We start from the raw sequence: 23,002 nt of genomic DNA on the forward strand, positions 1-23,002 counted from the left end.
ACCTAAAGAATACATTGTTTTAAATTTTTATCATGCTTAAAAAGTTGTTTTATCATTGGATGTTGTATGCTGTATGTTGGTATTGAATGTTTACCATGTGTAAACTGCACTGAGTCCCCATGGGAGATAGAGCAGTATATAATGTTTTGTTGTTGTTGTTGTTGTTGTTGTTGTTCACAATGAGAAGTCTGAACTAAATCCAGTTGTTAAAGCCTTATAACACCACTCCTTTAGGCTGCATTATTCTGTTTGAAATCCACTCCACCCAGTCTAATTAGGGTAGCTGATTGTTAGTTCTCTTTATCACACCCTGTCCACATTTGCACATTTATTCATCCTTATTATTGACATCGACACAAATTCCTGTACCCCAATCCTTACTTTTAACCATTCTATATTTTGTATATATTTTCTATTTTTAATTAAACCTAGTTGCCCCTCCACAGTTGTGGGTTTGATTTTATTCATGGGTTTGATTAAAACATCTCTAGGTCTTCCAGTGTGATTATATGATCAGGTTCCAGTGGAAATTTATCATAGAGTCATGCTGGAGGACCTAGAAATTCCTAGGGTCACTTGGGCAACAGCATTTTTAAAATTCACAATGTTTCACTTTTGTAGGATTCTTGTGTCCCTAACCCCAGTGAATGTGGAGGGCTGACCACAGGTACAATTGATACAGATATTGAAAATAATATGACTGATATCTACAGACTTATGTATGGTAAAGAACAATCCCCTCCAGTGCTAAGGCAATATCTATCAGCAAGTTTTGTTTTTGTGTCAGGAACAACTTGAGAAACTGCAAGTTGCTTCTGGTGTGAGAGAACTGGCCGTCTGCAAGGATGTTGCCCAGAGGACGTCCCCGCATGGAGCTGGAGCTGACAGAGGGAGCTCATCCACGCTCTCCTCATGCTCTTGGATTTGAACCGGCAACTTTCAGGTCAGCAACCCAACCTTCAAGTCAGCAGACCTTCTTGGTACAAGGGTTTAACTCATTGCACCACTAGGGGCAAGTAAACAATTTATATACACAATTTAATTTTACTCTATTCCTTTCATAGAGATGTGTCAGAATGGATATTGAAAAAGTCTTAATATGGCCAATGAACTTTTACCATGCTGGTCAAGTACTGTATTTCTTCAGTTATAAGCCACACTTTTTTTTTTATCTATGTAAACATGGGGTGTGTCTTGGAATTGCAGGCACATCTTATGTATTTTTTGTTGGTGGTGTTACTGAAATTAGTGTGCATCTTAGAACAGAAAAAAATACAGTACATCTGGATAAACTTCAACCATAAGACCCTGTAAAAACTGAACAGTTTTAACACTGTCCTTAGATACGAACTGAAAGCTTCCCATATTCAAGGATGTCTTAAAAGCTTGCAGGTTTGAAACAACAATAACAACAACCCATCGGCCTTTCTTTGTACGGACAGGATGAGAAAGTGCAAGGCTTCCTGTTATGTGTGTGTGACAGCTGTAGATAAGTGGGGAGGCCCAAACAGGAAATCTGCCTTACTTCTGCAGCGTGACTTGTCTGAAGCTCAGGAACCATCTTAGATTGAAGCATCAATGGCCTGATGTGCTGTTGCTGCTGATGCAAACATGGGAGACATGGTAAAGGAGAACCTTGAGGAGGAACCTCCGTTGCCTTTGGAAAATGAGGGCTCCAAGACCAGGGGAGAGCTTGTGGAAGTCTCCATCAATGAAAGGGTTAAGTTTGACGACACAGGCTTGTCCATGGTCCTGCAGAATGGCTTGGAGAACCTCCGACTAGAAAACTCTCTCACCGATGTCACCTTGTGTGTGGGCAGCATGAGCTTTTCATGTCACCGTGTGGTCCTTGCAGCAGCAAGCAATTACTTTAGGTAAGGGTGATGCTTCAAATTAACTACTTTTGTACATTGGGATGTACAAGGGCAAGTGATGAGACAGGAGAGCAATTTTTTCAACACCTGCTTATATGCTACCTGTACTCTGTCTGTTTTTCAAAAAGGTATCCATGCTTTGGTGGTGTGTCAGAAGAAGTTTGTAACCAAATGTTATGACTGTTTAAACTCTTAGGGAGACAGGAAAATAAATACAGTAGAGTCTCACTTATCCAACACTCGCTTATCCAACATTCTGGATTATCCAACGTATTTTTGTAGTCAATGTTTTCAATATATCGTGATATTTTGGTGCTAAATTCATAAATAGTCATTACTACATAACATTACTGCGTATTGAACTACTTTTTCTGTCAGATTTGTTGTATAACATGATGTTTTGGTGCTTAATTTGTAAAATCATAACCTAATTTGATGTTTAATAGGCTTTTCCTTAATGCCTCCTTATTATCCAACATATTCGCTTATCCAACGTTCTGCTGGCCCGTTTATGTTGAATAAGTGAGACTCTACTGTAGTAAGAATGCTAGGTTGCTTTTCCTTTTGTAGGTGGAAGCTCATTGATATTTCTTCTTTCTAAATGTGAAAGTCAATTACAAAAACAGTTGCAAAGTAAGGAAAAATGTGTGTTTAGTTCCCCATCTTGTGAGGATCCAAGAGGAAAAAACATTGTTTATATATTTGGGTGTGAAAATGAAATGTGCTAAACTGTTCTAGGCAGGACCATAGCCAGAAAAAAATGGGGTGTGTATGTGTGTGAAATTTTGTTTTAGTAAATCATGAAGAGTAGTTCCATAACGCAAAATAATTCAAAAATCTGGCTCCGTTGATAAGACAAACTTCAGTGGACACTCATGGGGATTTGGTTAATCAGTTAAAATTTATGAGTAAACCAGGATTTTTTCTTAAACCTGAAAAATTTCAGGGGAGGGGGAGGATTGAACCCCTACCCCCCGCTTGGCTACAGCCCTGGTTCCAGGTATGGTATTTTTTTATCATGTCAGAAATGACTTAAGAATATACTGCAAGTCACTTCTGATATGAGAGAATTGGCTGTCTACAGAGATGTTGCCCAGGGGATGCCCGGAGGTGTTAGGTGGAAGGCTTCTCTCATGTCCCCGCAAGCTAGAGCTGACAGATAGGAGCTCACCCCATCCCATGGATTTGAACCGACAACCTTCAGATCAGCAACCCAACCTTTGTCAGCAGTTCAGCTGGCACAAGGGTCCTATGGTATCTTAAACAGTGTATCTTAATCGGTATAGATGAGGATCATCACCACAGTGGCCAAATGCCAGATGGGGTTGATTCATGGTAACATGGAGCAAAGCCATTTTAACATAGTCTTGTCCCATGCTACCGAAAGTTAGCCTCAATTTAGGCTTTCCCCCAGCTTAGGGCTAGTGAAGACAGTTGATCTGTTTTCAAACAGAACCAGCTAAAACTGTCCCCACTGCTATCCTGTGTTTTCCAGGTTTGGGCAGTTACAGGAATTTTTTGGGGACACTTATTGGGGTTGATCCAGCATGCAGCTTGCTGGCCTCAGAATATGTGTCGGTGTACATGTGCTCCAAGTCTATCCAAGGGATTCCAGAATGAACCAAGATTTTGACTGGAGCTCCTAGCAGCTAGCATATGTTTTAGCTACTGCACTGTACTAGTCTGCATATCTCTATGTTTTTGAACCCCAGAAAACAGTCTTTAATGGTAATATCTCAATGCTTGTTTCTCATGTTCATTTACTGAAGGCTGATAGGTTTCATGACCTATTGGTCAAAGGATGAGATCAATGACTGATAACACCATTCTAGTCTGGTAACTTCTACCTTGGTTTTATTATTCTTCCTATTTTCTTTTGAAGATAAGTTTTAAAGAGGTATTTGTTAAGGGTAAACACTACTCTCTTCCCCTCCCCTATAATTTGTTCCTTTTCTTGTATTTTTCTGATATATCCTTTACCCAAGGAAAGGCACAACATCATGCTTAGCTAAATTTCTTGGGCTAAATCCACAATTAGTTCCAATTAGGGCAGACTAGTTAAAACCTTTTGGGCTTTATTAACTGTGACATAAAATTTCCAGTCTTTCCAGTGAGTTTATTCTTATTTTTTTAGTCAATTGTAGCTGCACTAGCCACAAAGGAGAAAAATTTGAAAGATGTTCAATGTGTTGTCAAAGGCTTTCATGGCCAGAATCACAGGGTTGTTGTATGTTTTCCGGGCTGTATGGCTATGTTTCAGAAGCATTCTCTCCTGGAGAGAATGCTTCTGGAACACAGCCATACAGCCTGGAAAACGTACAACAACCCTTTGAAAGATGTTGCTGATTATTTATTTTCGTGAGTGCACATATGGGTTTATGTGAACAGATGCTATTTAATATCAACCTTGTTGTAAATATATTGACTTATCATTTTTTGTATTTAGTCCAAAAGGAGTGTTGTTTGCCAAGTGAATTTTCAAAATGCTCCCATTGAACCAGTGCCATGTAAGGATTTTGTCTTCACTTAACCTTAAATAACTTCTACCACTTGGTGAACGAGTGTGCCCTTATAATGTGCTGTTAAGGGGGCCTCTAGCATTCTGGTCCTAATTTTGTGCCTACCAATTCATAGTTTTAGGATTCTGCAGGTATTTTACATATGTCACAAGGCATGAGTACAAAATCAAATACAGTTACTCTAGCAAAATGATAGGCGTAGTATCTAATTAACAATTTTTACAATAATGTGCTCCTACTGCTTTGATTTTCTTTAACATGCAAATTTAACATGAAATATATTTAGGGGAGAACAGCCAAGATGGCAAAAGATCTGGAAACCAAGCCGTATATGGAATGACTTAGGATAAATGGTGGGCTTTCATGGCTGGAGAAGACTCCTTGAATTAACCTTTCCAATTCAGTTCTACAACTGATGGGCTGCATCTTGTCTTTTCTCTCAATGCCCACCTATTCTTGACAACTTGTATACTATTCATTCATCCTTCAAAGACCACCAGTTTTTTGAGCAAATGGCATAAAACACACTTCAAATGATTTTTAAAATGTCTTTAAAAACAACTGGAATATGTTATTTGATATCACACCAATGCAGCTAATACTCTTAGTATCCAATGGCCACTTCCACACAGCTGAATGAAATCACACATTTTCTGCTTTGAACTGGAATATATGGCAGTGTGGACTCAGATAACCCGGTTCAAAACAGATATTGTAGGATTTTCTGCCTTGATATTCTGGGTTATATGGTTGTGTGGAAGGACCCAATGCTTACTTGTAAAATCTGGCTGCAGTATACATTTGAGAGCAGGAGTGGTCTGAGTGTTGGACTACAACTCTGGAGATCAGGGTTCAACATCTCTCTCAGCCCTACAAAAACCCCTGAGAGGGTCTCACCTTAGGGATATAACAGGGTACTTGTTTATAAATTTATTGTTTTCCCGACCCTGTTATACGCCTGTGAAACGTAGACTGTCTACAGACGTCACACTCAACTCCTGGAATGATTCCATCAGCGTTGCCTCTGAAAAATCCTGCAAATCTCAGGAAGACAGGAGGACAAATGTCAGAGTGCTGGAAGAAGCAAAGGCCACTAGCATTGAAAATGGAATGTTGGTGGTCAGGAACAGAGATTTAAAGATGGGCTTAACACTAACCTTAAAAACTGTGGCATAGACATTGGGAAGCCCTGACCCATGAGTACTCTAACTGGAGGTCAGCTGTGACCAGCAGTGCTGTGGAATTTGAAGAGGCACGAATGGAGGGCGAAAGAGAGAAATGTGCCAAGAGGAAAGTGTGTCAAGCTAACCCTGACCAGGACTGCCTTCCACCTGTAAACTGATGTCCTCACTGTGGAAGAACATGCAGGTCAAGAATACAGCTTTACAGTCATCTATGTATTCACTGCCAAGATACCACACTTGGAAGGCCATCATACTTGGACAAAAAAGGATCGCCTAAGTAAGCACGTTGGGTCACCATATGTCAGAAACAACTTGAAGGCACACAACAATACCAACATATCTTTGGATATATTTTCACCCGAGGAACATGTTTGAAATACAATAATATTAATTTAATCAATTTGCTAGAAATCACATTCCTTTGTAATATGTTACCATGTTTACTTGACTCTAATGTTCTCATTTTTTTTGGCTAAATTACACTGCCAAAATTGAGGTACTCATTAGATTTGATGGCACGTTATAATACTGCACCTAAAACCATCTGTGCTCTTAAGCATTTTACTTTAAAATGGAAAACCAAGATGAAAGTTCTTTAAGATAAACAAACAGTATGCAGGGTATAGTTAGCTTACTAATATGGGTATTTCTGTTTCCAGAATCTATTTCAGGTTGACTCATCTCTCTAGATTTACTATAGTAAATCATCTCTCTTTTTACCTTCAGGGCAATGTTTTGCAATGATTTAAAAGAAAAGTATGAAGAAAAGATAGTAATTAAAGGAGTTGATGCAGAGACAATGCAAATTCTGTTGGATTACACATACACAAGCAAAGTGCTGATCACTAAGGAAAATGTACAGAAAATTCTGGAAGCTGCCAGCCTTTTTCAGGTTAGTGAATACTTCTGACACATGGAAAAATACACAGACTTGGTCAACATGTAACATTAAGCCATTGACCAGCTTGGAAAATTACTTTAGGAACACATCTAGTTACTATTATAGTTCCAAGTTCCTCATCTGCTTAGTAAATTAATGTTGTTGTGGAAACGTTTAATAAGTAATTGTTTACTTTCCTGCTACTTATAGGTAAATAATGTAAATATGTCCAATTGTATTAAAATATCTGAATGCCACATGCAATCTGCTTTATTGTGTGTCAATACAGAGTCTCCTCATTTCAATTTTTATTGTTGTTTTTGACACATAAATCAGAACTAATTGATATTCCTCTCCACCATTTATTGAAGCCATAGCTTCATAAATACAGGTGTAACTTTACAAAAGACAGTACAGTTACAAATTACAAACAGCACAAAGGGAGATATAATGATAATTGATATAGTCATATTGTTAAGGGACATTAATGTACCAGGGATCAATGCAATTCAAGGTTCATCAGATTGTGTATTTGTACAGATTGGAATAGATCCAAAATATTTATTCCCCATTCCTTTTAATACTCCATGAATTTCTGGGCCCAGGCTTTGAAACATATGGCAAGAGTGTTTTTTTTTAATCCATGGAGATTGGAATATCAGTGAGGTAACTTCTCATTTCAGGGTGCATTTTCCTAATTCCTCTTATCAATATATCATGGTTGATATATTGAATGGGGAAGGATAGGTAGACAAGGAAACTCAATTCACACTGCCATTCACCACACTTTTTGCCGGACAAAGAACCTTGCCACTACATTTATGGTAAGCAGGGGTGGAGACAACTGCTAAGAGTGTGCAACCCAAGAACATAATAGCCCCATATTTACTGAGATTATTGGCCATCTGGAGGTGTGACCCAGGAGCATAATAGCCTGATATTTTGCTGGGATTATTAGCCATCTGGACTAGTCTTTACAAGCCGAATCAAAGTTTCTTAAGTGCAGCTTTAATTTATTGTGTAGTGCAGGCTGGGACAATCCACAGTTGTAGGTGGAAAATACTTTCATTTTAAAAGATGCTTCCTTAATAATAATAATAATATACTTTATTTATATTCCATTCTATCTCCCCGAGGGGACTCAGGGCCGATTATAGAACACATGTATGGCAATACGGTCAATTCAAATTCTTGTTTCATATACTACTGGTTTTATTTTGTATTCTACTGTGTGTTTATTTTATGCATTGTTTTAGGCACCTTGTGCCATATGTAATCCGCCCAAGTTCCTCAAGGAGATGGAGGTGGGATACTAAAAAATGGCAGACATTCAGTACCATTATAAAGTTAACAAGGATAGACAATGCATAGACAATACATAGACAGAGGTAAAATCTTTCCCCATCTTTTCCATTTCCGGCATCTGGAGGTTGTTCTTGACTCTGGCCACACAGGGAGTGGTGCTGTTGCTCCATCTTCCATGCCAAGGAGCTTTGTCATTGTCCTTAAATGTCCTCCAGATCGAATTGCCTTATGGGCGCCTTTTATAACTTCCTTGCTTTTAAAAAGGCAGTACCTATTTATCTACTCACATTTATGTTTTCGATCTGCTAGGTGGGCAGGGAGCTGGGGCTGATGGCAGGTGCTCACCCCAATCTGGGCTTGAACTGTTGACCTTTTGATTGGCAGGATTTTCTGCAGTTTAGTGGTTTATCCCACTGAGCTAAGCCCGGCTAATTATATTTAAAATGATATTTAAAAGGTGGGGCTATGTGTTTGTAAAATGTTCATTGTTTTGTTTCACTGTAAGTTGTTAATGTATGTAAATAAAAATTAATTAAAAATTTAAAAAGTAAATACAGCTATAAAAAAAGGTTCTTCCTGAGCCTAAAAACTTGTTTCCAGATTTACAAATGTGCTTTCTGGAAGCTTTGGTAGGGGAGAAATTAGTCAATTTTTGGCAAGACATTTTTAAAAAGCACGAGTAGAGCAGAAAGGAAAAAGGTTGGGGGGTTGAGGGCACATTACCCCCCCCCCCTCGCCCCAAGACTTTAAAAGATCCAACCCTCTTTTGGGCCCTTCTCCCCAAAACTACTTACAAATTTATGTGGTTCTAATGAGGTGTGGGTTCAATTTCGTCCCTTTTTTTTCAGCCCACGGCCCACATTTTCTCTAGCTTTGACATAGCATATGTTAAATCTTTATTCTGGTTTGGCTTTTAGTCTAGTAATGTAGCATAAATTTAAATACCAATTTAAAATTCACTAAATTTTTAAGGTAGTCTCTCTCTCTACGCAAATGCAGTTGAATCAGAATCGTTAACCTATTTGCAATTGTCATTGATGTCTTCATCTTTTCCTACCAATTTCCCCACTTCATTTAAAAGAATATGCTTCTAAAAGGGAAATAGTCTATACAATGTAATGCCACAACTATGCATAAGTTATTGATTTGTGAGTGTTATTCCTGTAAAGATCGACCACATGTTACTTTAAGAAACGGGAACTGAGTGCCTTAAAGGCATAGTCTGTTATCTTTCAGTTTTCGTAAGCAGGCTAAATGTGTCAACAGGACATGGCTCAGGGCACAAGACTTCTCTGTAAATACTTTAGGAATCCACATACCCTCTTAAAAACGTGTTTCTGCTTTTTCACTTCTCTTTTCTTTCATCAATTTCTTTTTAAAACCATGCTCCTAAATATATTCATCCCACTATGAGGGCAGGTGTAGTAAAAGAAAACACCTTCAGAATTGCCATGGGGCGTTCTTTAGAGAAATTCACAAATCCATAACCTATGCATCAACATTTAAGAAGGAATCTTCCCAGCTAGTAATATTTCCCACCTCTTTTGCTACATGAGTTCTCTCCAGTGCATTGAGTCACTGGCCATGTGGAATATGATGGGAGTTATAGTCCAGTATTGCTGATAAAATAGTATATTATGTTATTGTTAGGCCCCTTCCACACAGCTGAATAAAATACCACATTATCTGCTTTGAACTGGGATATATGGTAATGAGGAGCCCCCGGTGGTACAGTGGGTTAAACCGCTGTTCTGCTGAACTTCGAATCCGGGAAGTGGAGTGAACTCCCGCTATTAGTCCCAGCTTCTGCTAACCTAGCAGTTTGAAAACATACAAAAATGAGTAGATCAATAGGTACTGCTCTGGAGGGAAGGTAACAGCGCCCCATGCAGTCATGCCAGCCACATGACCTTGGAGACGTCTACAGACAACGTCGGCCCTTCGGCTTAGAAATGGAGATGAACACCAACCCCCAGAGTCGAACATGACTTGACTTGATGTCAGGGGAAATCCTTTATCTATATGGTAGTGTGGACTCAGATAACCCAGTTCAAAGTAAATATTGTGGGATTTTCTGCCTTGATATCCTGGGTTATATGGCTGTGTGGAAGGGCCCTTAGATGCCTTACCGGGATACAAATAAAGATCATCATCATCATCATCATCAGTTCTGTGGTCAACCTCCGTTGGAACTTCATAATGAGAGTTACACTGGAGGGCTTCAGAGATTCCTAGAGACAATATTTATCAAATCCATGAACTATCAAATCTGCAAAAAAATAAACCCACAAAGGATCAGGGGATCCCTATTATTTTCCATTGTAACTGCAGTTTTAAAAAAACTTTAACATTTCTGAAAAGTACTCTAATTCAAATAGCTATACTAAAAAACAAGACACACGAATCTCCTTGTTGTTACCTTAAGACCCACAAGAGAGCAGCAAGACAAGTTACAGAACGAGCTAGTATTTAAAGCATGTTATATTCTTTGTCTGTCCTATAACATTTCCAGTAGTAATACCACCAACACCTCTGCTGTCACCTTTATTATATCCTACTCCCTTTTCTTAAGCTAAATATCTTTAAGGATTGCAATTATAAGGGCTGGTGTTAACTTAACTTTTGCCAAATTGTAATCACTATGTAATTTAATTATTTTTAGTAATCAGAAAAGCAAATTTAGTTATAATCACAATACTTCATAACTAGTTATTTCTAAGCTGTAGCTCCGTATGGCCACTCATTTCCCCATTCCTGAGATCTTGTTTGTACTGGGATCCTTATCACCTTGCACTATGGTGAGGATTTTTTTTCTTTTCCTCTTGTACTTCCTTTTCTCCTGACACAGTTGGCCTTTTCACTTGCCTTTGCCCCTGTTTTTTCCCCTTGAGTAACAGAAACTTGTTAATCATGACCAGCTCTGAAAAAAGAAAAAAAATTATGACCACGTATTGCTTCCACATAACCCAAAATTGTTATTGGGTGCTTTCAAGTTGTTTCTGACTTGAAGTGAACCTATTGCAGGGTTTTCTTGACAAGACTTGTTCAGAGGGAGTTTGCCATTGCCTTCCTCTGAGGCTGAGAGATTACAGTCTTCCCAAGAACAACCAGTGAATTTCATGGCTGAGAGAGGATTCAAACAATGGTCTTCCGAGCCCAGTGTTTCTCAAACTGGGGGTTGGGACCCCTGGGGGGGGGGTCACAAGGGGGTGTCAGAGGGGTCGCCAAAGATCATCAGAACAGACATATTTCTGATGGTCTTAGGAACCCCTTTGGCAGAAAAGGCTGAAGATCTCTCCACCTGTCCTTCTCTTCTTTTTTGGAAACAGACGGCGAATCCTCTCACTAAAAGCCCTCCTTCACTGTGATTGGCTGGCCTCTCAGCTGGCCTCTCAGCCAAGGAGACGACTGAGAGGCCAGTTCTGGTCTGTTTCCCCCAAACTCCACCAGTGTTCAAATTTGGGCATATTGAGTATTTGTGACAAGTTTGGTCCAGATCCATCATTGTTTGAGTCCACAGTGCTCTCTGGATGTAGGTGAATTACAACTTCAAAATTCAAGGTCAATGCCCACCAAACCCTTCCAGTATTTTCTGTTGGTCATGGGGGTTCTATGTGGGAAGTTTGACCCAATTCTATCGTTGGTGGGGTTCAAGAGGCTCTTTGATTGTAGGTGAACTATAAATCCCAGCAACTACAACTCCTAAATGACAAAATCAACCTCACCAGCACTCAAATTGGATATTTGTACCAGATTTGGTCCAGTGAATGAAAATACGTTCTGCATATCTGATACTTACATTACAATTCATAACAGTAGTAAAATTACAATTATGAAGTAGCAACAAAAATAATTTTATGGTTGGGGGTCACCACAATATGGGAACTGTATTAAGGGGTCACGACACTGCCCTAGCCCATCACTTAAACCACTATTCCATCAAACAGTGCAGTATGACAAAATCTGACACTATGCTTGCTTTACAGATTGGTTGTCCTAGTGGAAATGTTTAGATTGATTATGCAATGCTGGATTTAAACATAACAAGAAACAACTTCTTTTTCGTGTGCAAGCAGACAGCAGTAAGCCTTCTCAGATAAAATAGCATTGCATAATAAAATGATATCTGCATATTTTGCACCAGCCAGCAGCATTGTTCCTTTACTTCCTTAAGGGTTTTTAAAAGGAGCAAATTCAACAAGATAAACACATAGCTTATGTGCACAGTAACTTGATGTGCTTCCTCTTATGCCTGTAGTTTTTGCGGATGGTAGAAGCTTGTTCCAATTTCCTCAATGAAGCGCTTCATCCAGAAAACTGTGTTGGGATTCTGAGATTGGCTGACACTCATTCCCTTGAGGCATTGAAGCAGCATGTCAAAAGCTACATTATCCAGAATTTCACTCAAGTACTGAATTATGACGAGTTCTTAGAGTTGCCGGTGGATGTCCTGTATTGCATGCTAAAGAGCGACGACCTCTGTGTCACGGAAGAAGCACAAGTGTTTGAGACGGTTATCAGCTGGGTGCGTTACAAGTTGGCGGAGCGGCTCTCACTCTTGCCTCACCTTCTTGAGGGTGTCCGGCTGCCCCTTCTGGACCCCTGGTACTTTGTAGAGACTGTGGAAGCTGACCCACTCATCAGGCAGTGCCCTGATGTCTTTCCTTTGCTTCAGGAAGCTAGAATGTACCATTTGTCAGGGAATGAGGTGAGTAAAGCAAAACAAAGCAAAACAAAGCAAACCAAAACAAACATCACCCCCATTCCACAGAATTGTAAAAGAGAGTGATTCTATGAGATGCATGAGTTACCCAGAGCTTTCTGTTCTGCAGTCGAATCTCTGCAACTTTTCTATATTCTCATATGGCAGAATGGCATCTTGAACTTGGACAAATCTAATGTTCAAATGACTTTTGGTTACTTCCACTATTGTGGTGACATCATTGGGAGATACATTTGTATTAGTCTACTGCAGCAAAACCAAGAGAGAAACTCTAAATTTATCTGACCTCAACATATATATTTCCCTGCTCCAATAACTATCACATCCCTATATGAATGCATACTAAATAAATAAAGGATGGGTGATATCTGACTTGACAACAGTACCTGTGAAAAGCTTCTGGGGTGAAAAAGCTAATGCAATTCTAAGCTGCATCAATAGGAGTATAGTGTCTAGTTTGAGGGAATTAATAGTACAGTAGAGTCTCACTAATCCAAGCCTCGCTTATCCAAGCCTCTGGATAATCCAAGCCATTTTTGTAGTCAATGTTTTCAATATATCGTGATATTTTGGTGCTAAATTCGTAAATACAGTAATTACAACATAACATTACTGCTTATTGAACTACTTTTTCTGTCAAATTTGTTGTATAACATGAAGTTTTGGTGCTTAATTTGTAAAATCATAACCTAATTTGATGTTTTATAGGCTTTTCCTCAATCCCTCCTTATTATCCAAGATATTCGCTTATTCAAGCTTCTGCCGGCCCGTTTAGCTTGGATAAGTGAGACTCTACTGTAGCACTCTTCTATTCTGACCAGGCTTTACCTGGAATACTGAGTCCAGTTCCGGGCCTCGAAATTCAAGAAGGATATTAACAAGCTGGAAGGTGTCCAGTGAAGGGTGACCAAAATGGTAAAAGGTCTGGAAGCCAAGCCCTATGAGGAGCACTTAGAAAGCTATGTTCAGCTTGAAGAAGAGAAGGTTCAGTGGGGACATGATAGCCATGGTTGAATTTGAAAGGATGTCACAGTGAGGAGGGAGCAAGTTGTTTCTGTCTTCTCTTCCAGCCTTCCCTCTTTGTTGTCAGCTTAATTCAATTGCTGCAAACTGCAAAAGTAAAATGCTTAAGAGCACAGATGGTTTTAGGTGCAGTATTATAACGTGCCATCAAATCTAATGAGTACCTCAATTTTGGCAGTGTAATTTAGCCAAAAAAAATGAGAACATTAGAGTCAAGTAAACATGGTAACATATTACAAAGGAATGTGATTTCTAGCAAATTGATTAAATTAATATTATTGTATTTCAAACATGTTCCTCGGGTGAAAATATATCCAAAGATATGTTGGTATTGTTGTGTGCCTTCAAGTTGTTTCTGACATATGGTGACCCAACGTGCTTACTTAGGCGATCCTTTTTTGTCCAAGTATGATGGCCTTCCAAGTGTGGTATCTTGGCAGTGAATACATAGATGACTGTAAAGCTGTATTCTTGACCTGCATGTTCTTCCACAGTGAGGACATCAGTTTACAGGTGGAAGGCAGTCCTGGTCAGGGTTAGCTTGACACACTTTCCTCTTGGCACATTTCTCTCTTTCGTCCTCCATTCGTGCCTCTTCAAATTCCACAGCACTGCTGGTCACAGCTGACCTCCAGTTAGAGTACTCATGGGTCAGGGCTTCCCAATGTCTATGCCACAGTTTTTAAGGTTAGTGTTAAGCCCATCTTTAAATCTCTGTTCCTGACCACCAACTGAGCTCAAAGCTATGACGACTCAGTTAACTCAGCAAGAAAGAGAAGAGGGAAGAATTTTGTCCCTTCCTAAATTCAATACATCAATTTCACAGTTCCTCTGCTTAAAATGTGTGTGTTCTCACTCATTGGAACTTTTGCCTTCTCGTGCATTACCTGACCACAAGTGTCCCAGTTTTCATCTGTGAAATGTTGGAGAGTGTGCCATCTGATAATGGATATGGCATAATCTATAGGGCTAAAGATGAGTTTGTTTAAGAGTGACTATGCAACCATATCCCACAACAGTGGTTCTCAACCTGTGGGCCCCCAGGTATACTGGCCTGGAAATCCCAGAAATCCTAGCCAGTTTACCAGCTGTTAGGATTTTTGGGAATTCAAGGCCAAAACATCTTGGGGGCCCACAGGTTGAGAACCACTGTTCTAAGACCAAATGAAATAGCTATATTTTTGTAGGCATTTTTTTTCTTTCTTTAGGTTTTGCAAAGCTATGTGTGATCGTTTTATGGAGCATTCACATTTTGATATAAGTATATTTTCTTACATCCATGCATTCCACTGAGAAATCTGGGGGAATCCTTTATAGTGATGGATTTCTAAAATAATGTCAGAAGTTACAGATCTGTTTAACTCTTGTTTTCATCCAGATAATTTCTGAAAGAACAAAGCCCAGGATGCATGAATTCCAGTCAGAGGTCTTTATGATCATTGGGGGATGCACAAAAGACGAAAGATTTGTATCAGAAGTAACGTGCCTTGATCCTCTGCGACGCAGTCGTTTGGAAGTAGCAAAACTGCCCAATACTGAACAAGAGATAGAGAGTGAAAATAAAAAATGGGTGGAGTTTGCGTGTGTTACATTAAAAAATGAAGTCTACATATCCGGTAAGAAACACAACAGTGTTCATGGGAATTAATTAAGATGGAATTGCAGCATATTGTAAGGTGGGGGTGGGGAAGTTTCCAGGAATCAGGTGGCTGCACCAGTTCCTCCAGGACAGTGGTTCTCAACCAGTGTGTCCCCAGATGTTTTGGCCTTCAACTCCCAGAAAGCCTAACACCTGGTAAACCGGCTGGGATTTTTGGGAGATGTAGGCCAAAATATCTGGGGACCCACAGGTTGAGAACCACTGTTCCAGGACATCAGAGAAAGGATCACTTTTGGTTTTGGGGGGGGGGGGGGGAAGGCCCTTGATGCCTAAAATAAGCACAGGACTACCTGAAGATGGCCATAAATACCTGTTGATCAGGGAGGGAGAGAAGGAAGGAAGGCGCTCCAAAGGACTTTATTTCCCTCCTTCTTTAACCCCTTCCTCCTTCCATCCCTTCAAGCCCTCACATTCCCCCTAACAGGAAATCACCCCAATAAGTAAATTTCTACTCACTTAAGTAGTCCCTCTTCTCAAAATTGGACAAAACTTAACAACAACATGGAAATGAGAAGTAAATTTTGGATTTTTTTCAGGCAGGGGTGCCCTATGTGGGCATTTCTAATTCCTTTATAGTTGACAGCTTCTATCCTAGATGCTCTGTGTTGGAATTCAACCCACACTGCAAGTTTGCAGTCCTCAATGAGGAGTAGTTAGCTTAGAATAGGGTTAGCGAAATCCCTTCCGCCCTGTCTCCTGAACGATAGTTGGAATGTATCTATTTCTTCTCTCTTCTGTTTCAGCTCTTTTTCTGATTGGTTATGCTGAGTTGATATTTTGTAGGTTCATGACTTTTGTCATTGACTTCTATCTTTGCATCTCGGTGTGTGCTGTGTGTTTTGAGACCTCTCTCTGCTTGTGTGTCAGGAAAAATGTGTGCTTGGAGATTTTTTTCCCTCTCTTTTGAACTCTAGAAGAGATGGGGTTAGTTATTGTAGTTCAGAATCCAGTTACTTACTATTAAGAAATGTAGTTATTATTTTTGTAAACAAACCTTTTGTGATTTTAAAGACTGAACTCTGCATGTTTTGCTCCTAAGCTCTAAGTTCTTTACAGCCACATGGCACTTCATGTTCTGCTTGCTGTGAGCTGAATGCTCAAACATAAGCATCCTGCTGTTTTGTATTTTGGATGCTCTGCTTTATTTTAGGGTAGTTTTCTCTAATTTAACACAAAAAATCCTAATACTCTGGAGGTGGAGATTATTCAATTTCTTAGCACTTTTGGGGGCAAAGGAACTTCTTCTCATCTTTTGTGTTCATGCCAGAGATATGGCTATGGAGGCTTGGATGGAAAGGATACAATGAGTATGCTTACTTCCCAAATAAGAATTCTGTCTCTCTGTTGAAATTTCCCATCTGTCTGCAGTAACTTAAGACCTCAACTGGACATTTCAGTATGCAATTTAAGTATCCAAAGAAAAGGTACAATTGATAAGAGAAAAAGAGTTCTGGATATGAACTTTTCTCCATAACTCATTTTCTGTATTGCTGGAAATGTGAGAAATAAAGACAAATTTCATCTGGTGGGACCATGTTCTCATTTCGACCCCTTCCTTTCTAGCTACAGCCCTGAGTGCTTTTTAAGGGTAACATTTTTCCTGTGTTTCTATGCAGCCCTGAGGATGAAACATTTCTGTAAAGAGCAACAATTAAGTGAATTATTAGCATTATTGTGAGAGTTCATCATAGCGAGAGTTCATAGGCCAAACATAATTGCGGGAGGCGGATGTAAACTTGGTAATGTTTTTTGGTCTGGGTGTGTAAAATCCTAGGAAACACTCTGGAAGCTTATTGTATTCCATTTATTTCAGGAGGAAAAGAGACCCAGCATGAAGTCTGGAAATACAATTCATCCATCAACAAATGGATCCAAATTGAATATTTGAATGTTGGGCGATGGAGACACAAAATGGCCGTGTTGGGAGGCAAGGTCTATGTGCTTGGCGGTTTTGATGGTATACAGAGAATCAACAATGTGGAGACTTATGATTCTTTTCACAATTGTTGGTCAGAGGTAAAATTCAGATGTACTTTCAGTCACAGTGAAACTGGAAACAAGCCTCAAATAAAGAGGAGCGGGCTGTAGCGCAGGCTGGAAAGCAAGCCAGCTGCTACAAATCAACAAATCACTCTGACCAAGAGGTCATGAGTTCGTGGCCAGCCCGGTGCCTGTGTCTTGTCTCTGTCTCTGTTCTGTGTCATGGCATTGAATGTTTGCCTTTATGTGTGCAATGTGATCCGCCCTGAGTCCCCTTCGGGGTGAGAAGGGCGGAATATAAAAATGGTGTAAATAAATAAATAAATAAATAATGATTCTTTTCACAATTGTTGGTCAGAGGTAAAGTTCAGATGTACTTTCAGTCACAGTGAAACTGGAAACAAGCCTCAAATAAAGATGTTATACTAACAGGTGCTAGCTAATAGGCAAATGGTGTTTTGAAATGACACCAGAATTCATACCCTCCAGCTGGCCGGATTTGGCAAGAAGAGTCCCAGTTAACCCTCTCTCACTTTTTCAGCTGCCTTTAAAATGGCTCAGTTCCTCTCTTCTTCCACTTTCGCTCCTGGCCATTGACTTACCGTACTTTAGCTTGCACTCAGTTAATTTAGCAATGGGTGAGAGGACAAACTGGGACAGAATCGTGACCTTTCCTGTAGGTTCAGGCAAAAGCAAAATTGCTGTAGCCTCTATTAGCATGTATATTTTCCCTCATTCATAACTTTTGCCATCTTAATAGACTCTGATTCTGCTTGGCTGCATGTATTCTGGTTTTCATATGTGAAATGTTGGAGGCTCTGAGGATTTTTAAATAACACGTTTAACCAATATATCAGACTCTGAAGGCACATGAAGGACCCTTCTACACAGGCCCAAAACCTGTGACCCATCATGGATTAACCTGAGGTGTCCAAATGACGCCTCAAGTTAACGTGGATTAATCCAGAGTAAACTGGGATTTTCCAGTTTACTCTGGATTAATTTGACCCCTGCAAAGATCTTTGCAGGTGTTGGGCCTGTGGGGATTGACTCCCGGGACTGCTTCTGCAGTCTTGGGGGCCAATCCCCACAGCTATTTCAGTTCTTCAGCCTCCTGGAGCCCAAAGAAGCAGGATGGTGCCCCATTCCCCAGCCCCCCATTTCCCCCTCCAAAACTTACCCAAGGGACCTATGTTGCTGGCAGTCCCCTCAGGTAGGTTTCTGAGAGAGAAATGGGGGGCTGGAGGGGGGCGGGATGCCATCACCTGAGGGAAAGCCCGTGGTTTGGTTGGGGCTGGGGACAGCAACCCCAGTTCTTCCTGGCATTTTGGGCAATGTAGAAGTGCCCTCAGTTAGTCTCTAAGGTGTTGCTTGATTCCCTGCAATATATATTTTTGTCAAAATAGACAAAAAAATCTGAAAATAGATTATAGTTTCTCAAAGTCAAATTATACAACTCTGTATGTGTGTGTGTGTAGGGAATGTTATACTTAATATTGCCTTTCACCTCTGAAGGCTAATAGCCAGTGGTGTGAATTTGGCGGGTGGTTTTGAATTAAAACTGAATGACAGGTACAGTAGAGTCTCACTTATCCAAGCCTCACTTATCCAAGCCTCTGGATAATCCAAGCCATTTTTGTAGTCAATGTTTTCAATATATCGTGATATTTTGGTGCTAAATTCGTAAATACAGTAATTACAACGTAACATTACTGCGTATTGAACTACTTTTCTGTCAAATTTGTTGTCTAACATGATGTTTTGGTGCTTAATTTGTAAAATCATAATCTAATTTGATGTTTAATAGGCTTTTCCTTAATCTCTCCTTATTATCCAAGTTATTCGCTTTTCCAAGCTTCTGCCGGCCCGTTTAGCTTGGATAAGTGAGACTCTACTGTATATTATATTCAATAAGATACTCATCTTTCATTTAAACCATCGTCTTTTCTCCCTGCAGAAAATATTAACTCCCCTCTCCCTAAGAAATCTTCTCTAGGATTCTATTTTAGATCTTTCCTCTTTGCTTGTTTACATTCCTCTTTACTTTTTGTGTTGTGCAGAGTAAGTTATTCCCATGGCATCAACCAGTGTCTGAATGCCGACAATCTTCAGTTCTATGCTTCTTCAACAGTTCCATCTGGTTTTGCCTGTGCTCTCCTCATATTATGTTTGTCTGCTAAATTGTGTGGAAAAATCTTTTTAGGGTTAACTGTGTTGGCCGTGCAACAAATACAAACTCAGCAAGCATTCTATGGGCAAATTCCAAAGGGTAAAATACATTGTGCAAGCTTTTGAAGAAGAAAAGAGAGTGATTATTGTCAGTTAAGGTGGTATTGAGAGAGTCTAATGCAGGTAGAGGCCACTCTTTTTATGTTATTAGGATGGGAGGAGAGCTGGAGTTTAAAAAGGGGTGCTATACTGCATATGATGTATTTAATATTGCATACGCAGTAAGAATATTGTCTGGTCTGATTTCTTATCATTTCTCTCTCACACATCAGCTATTATAATCTTGCTGGACAACCGTTTCTCCATCTTAGTAAAGGTAAAGGTTTCCCCTTGACATTAAGTCTAGTTGAGCCTGACTCTTGGAGGTGGTGTTCATCTCCATTTCTAAGCTGAAGAGCCGACGTTATCCGTCGATGCCTCCTGGGTTATGTTGCCAGCATGATTCCATGGAGTGCCGTTACCTTCCCGCTGAAGCGGTATCTATTGATCTCACATTTGCATGTTTTTCAACTGCTAGGTTGGCAGAAGCTGGGGCTAGCAACAGGAGCTCACCCCGTCCTGTGGATTTGAACCACTGACCTTCCAGTCAGCAAGTTCTGCAGCTTAGCGGTTTAATTCGCTGTGCTACAGCGGCCCCTAATTTCTCCATCTTATTTCAGTCATACATTTAGTTGGCATCTCATTGTCTTCACTTGTCCCCTGATTATTTCTTTCTAATAGCTCTTTGTGTGTGTTCATTCAGAGTGAGATAAATAAGGCTGGTGCACAGATATTCATGCATACAGAGTGTAGGAAATCAAGAATAATCCTGAGCCATGTTCGATGATTAATCCTGAGCCATGTTCTATTTTCCTTGGAATTAATATAGGCAGCTCCTCTCATGATCAATGTGAGCTCCTTTGGGGCAGCCAGTTGTAAGAGGAAACTCTATGTGATTGGAGGAGGACCCAATGGGAAGCTGGCCACGAACAAAACACAGTGTTATGACCCAACAACGAACAAATGGAGCCTGAAAGCACCCATGCCTGTAGAAGCAAAATGTGTCAATGCTACGAGTTTCCATGACCACATCTATGTTGTTGGTAAGTAAAACATTCATTCTTCTGTACAAATATACACTTTCTCTGCCTTGAATTGGAACTCTCCAGAATTCTCCTTGTAGGATCAGGATGAGATTTAATAAAGCCATACTTCCTGTAGAACATGGCTAAGGAATCTGTTCTCTCTCAGTGTTGATACTCTACTGCTCACCTCTAATAGGCAGGCTGGTGGAAGCTGATGGGAATGGAAGCCTGGCAACATCTGGAGAGCCCCAGGTTCCTCACTTCTGTTGTATACAATTGTACAGCACTTTATGGCAAGGGAATAACATTGGGGATACTATTTAAAAATGGGACATGAACACATTCCTAGTGTGCATCCATAATAGCAATTATTATAACAGCATCTTGCATACATTGATGCTGGCAAAATGCCACTGGTTATCATTATGGGTACTAGTTGTACATGGATTCGCTTATGAAAGTGTGAATTCAATGTTACTGTATAATAACAATTATTACAATGTTTAACTATGGAATGTTCTACTACAAAATGTACTGAACCCTTTCAAAATAAATTGTTAAATTTTAGGAGGATGGTAGATTGGTAGGGCCAAGTAAAAAGAGTGGGTCAGAAATGCCAGCATTTTTAATTTAAATGTCTTATCACCATTAAGATTGCCTAGGAATAAAATTCAGCCTAGGCAAAAACCTGCACAAAAATGGAAAGAGAGGAAAGTGGTGGTGTAGTAGAAAGATATTATGGCCATTTGGAGAAGCCTACAGTTCTGAACTGGGATCCCCAAAGAGCCAGATTGGAAAGGAGTTACATAGTCAATGTATTGTTGAAGGCTTTCATGGCCGGAATCACTGGGTTGAGGTGAGTTTTTTGGGCTGTATGGCCATGTTCCAGGAGCATTTTCTCCTGATGTTTCACCCACATCTATGGCAGGCATCCTCAGAAGTACCTCACAACCTCTGAGGATGCCTGTCATAGATGTGGGTGAAACGTCAGGAGAGAATGCTTCTGGAACATGGCCATACAACCCGAAAATCTCACCACAACCCAGTTAGATGGTCTTTAGCCAGTCGTCCCTTTGGACTCTGGATAAAGCAACCATATTTGTACTAGGAATTGAGTCTTTAACTTTTTAACTTGTGAATCCATGCTGGAATCAGTAAGCTTTAAAATGATGAGAGCAAGTAAATGAAATTATAAGAGACAGAGAATAAGAAAGCATTTAAACGGGCAATGGAGGGATGGATGATAAATGAGGTCTTCAAAAATTCATGTATCTGTTCCTTCTTTCTCAAACTCTAGACATGGATGGGAATGGGGAAAGAGAGAATAAACCCATTTTCCAGCTTTAATTTGTAATGATTTTAGTGGCAATTTAACAGAAATTTAATAGTTAAAATTTCTCTTTTCAATGCAATTATAATTGAACTTTTAAAGTTTCAACAATTAAACAAATTTGCTGTTTTCTACTAACTTTCCTATCTCTGCACATTATCCTTTGGCTGTCCAACGTTTCAGAATCATGATCTCGCCTTTCTTTGTGTTGTGGGTAAAGGAAACCTGATACTAACCTATTGGAGGAATATCTCATTTGTTTGATTGAGAATCACCATATTAATAAGAGGAGTCATTTGCTCTTCCTTCCCCTTCCAGGTGGGGCAATGCGGGCGGTCTACTCTTACAGCCCACTCACAGACACATGGTGCCTGATAACACAGCTAAGTCATGAAAGAGCAAGTTGTGGAATCGCCCCTTGCAACAACAAACTGTTCATTACTGGTGGCCGGGATGAGAAAAATGAAGTCATTGCCACAGTGCTGTGTTGGGATGCAGAGACCCAGAAACTGACAGAGGAATGTGTCCTTCCCCGCGGAGTCTCCCATCATGGAAGTGTCACTCTCCGGAAATCCTATACATACATCCGCAAAATAGTGCCCGGGGCAGTCTCTGTCTAACTTTGGAGAAATCTCAGGAGATGGGAAGAAGAGAAAGAATTGATCACACAATACCTCATTTTCTTCAAGGATTTATATAAGCTAAACTGTGATGAACCCATTAAGCTGTCATAGTCCTTGTGTGAAGAGTTTCATATATTTGTTCAGTTTCCTATGGAATAGCATATGCCTTAAATTATGTTCATATCTGAACTATGCTATTTATTGACCAGAAGTATCAACCAGTGAGAAATTTACCCAGTAGTTAGCTGTGAGTTGCAGTGTGTATGTGTGTGTGTGCATGTGTGTGTGCCTATGCACACACACCACTCTGGATTTTTTTTTAAATGCTAACTGCTTTAGAAGTTTTTTTAAAATCCAAAATTTGGATAGATACATTTTTAATTAATAAAGTTAATATTTGAAGTGTTCTTTTCATTTTGTATCCACCTAGAAATGCAGTAGCCTTTTGATCACAAAAGCAAATGATACCAAATTTTAAATAGATGCTTCTTCTTCTTCAGAAAAAAAATACTATTAAAAGTTGAGTGGTCAAGGAAATAGAAGATAGCAACCATTGGGGCAAGGCCAGGAGTCAAGAGAAGAAGGGCAGTACATTTACTCTGGGTTTC

The 23,002-nt window shown here is 39.8% G+C and overlaps 1 protein-coding gene across 1 annotated transcript; it reads left to right on the forward strand.

Annotated features, from left to right (window-relative positions):
• The first annotated feature begins 1,389 nt into the window (after positions 1–1,389).
• Positions 1,390–22,796, forward strand: klhl6 (kelch like family member 6). Its single transcript, XM_003218398.4, has 7 exons — positions 1,390–1,874; positions 6,304–6,469; positions 12,021–12,470; positions 14,887–15,124; positions 16,982–17,184; positions 20,246–20,459; positions 22,090–22,796. Exons 1-7 carry the CDS (start codon positions 1,612–1,614, stop codon positions 22,389–22,391), a joined length of 1,836 nt encoding a protein of 611 aa, XP_003218446.1. The 5' UTR covers positions 1,390–1,611; the 3' UTR covers positions 22,392–22,796.
• Positions 22,797–23,002: the final 206 nt, after the last annotated feature.

Source organism: Anolis carolinensis, chromosome 3, assembly GCF_035594765.1.
Source record: "Anolis carolinensis isolate JA03-04 chromosome 3, rAnoCar3.1.pri, whole genome shotgun sequence".
Taxonomy (NCBI): Eukaryota; Metazoa; Chordata; class Lepidosauria; order Squamata; family Dactyloidae; genus Anolis; species Anolis carolinensis.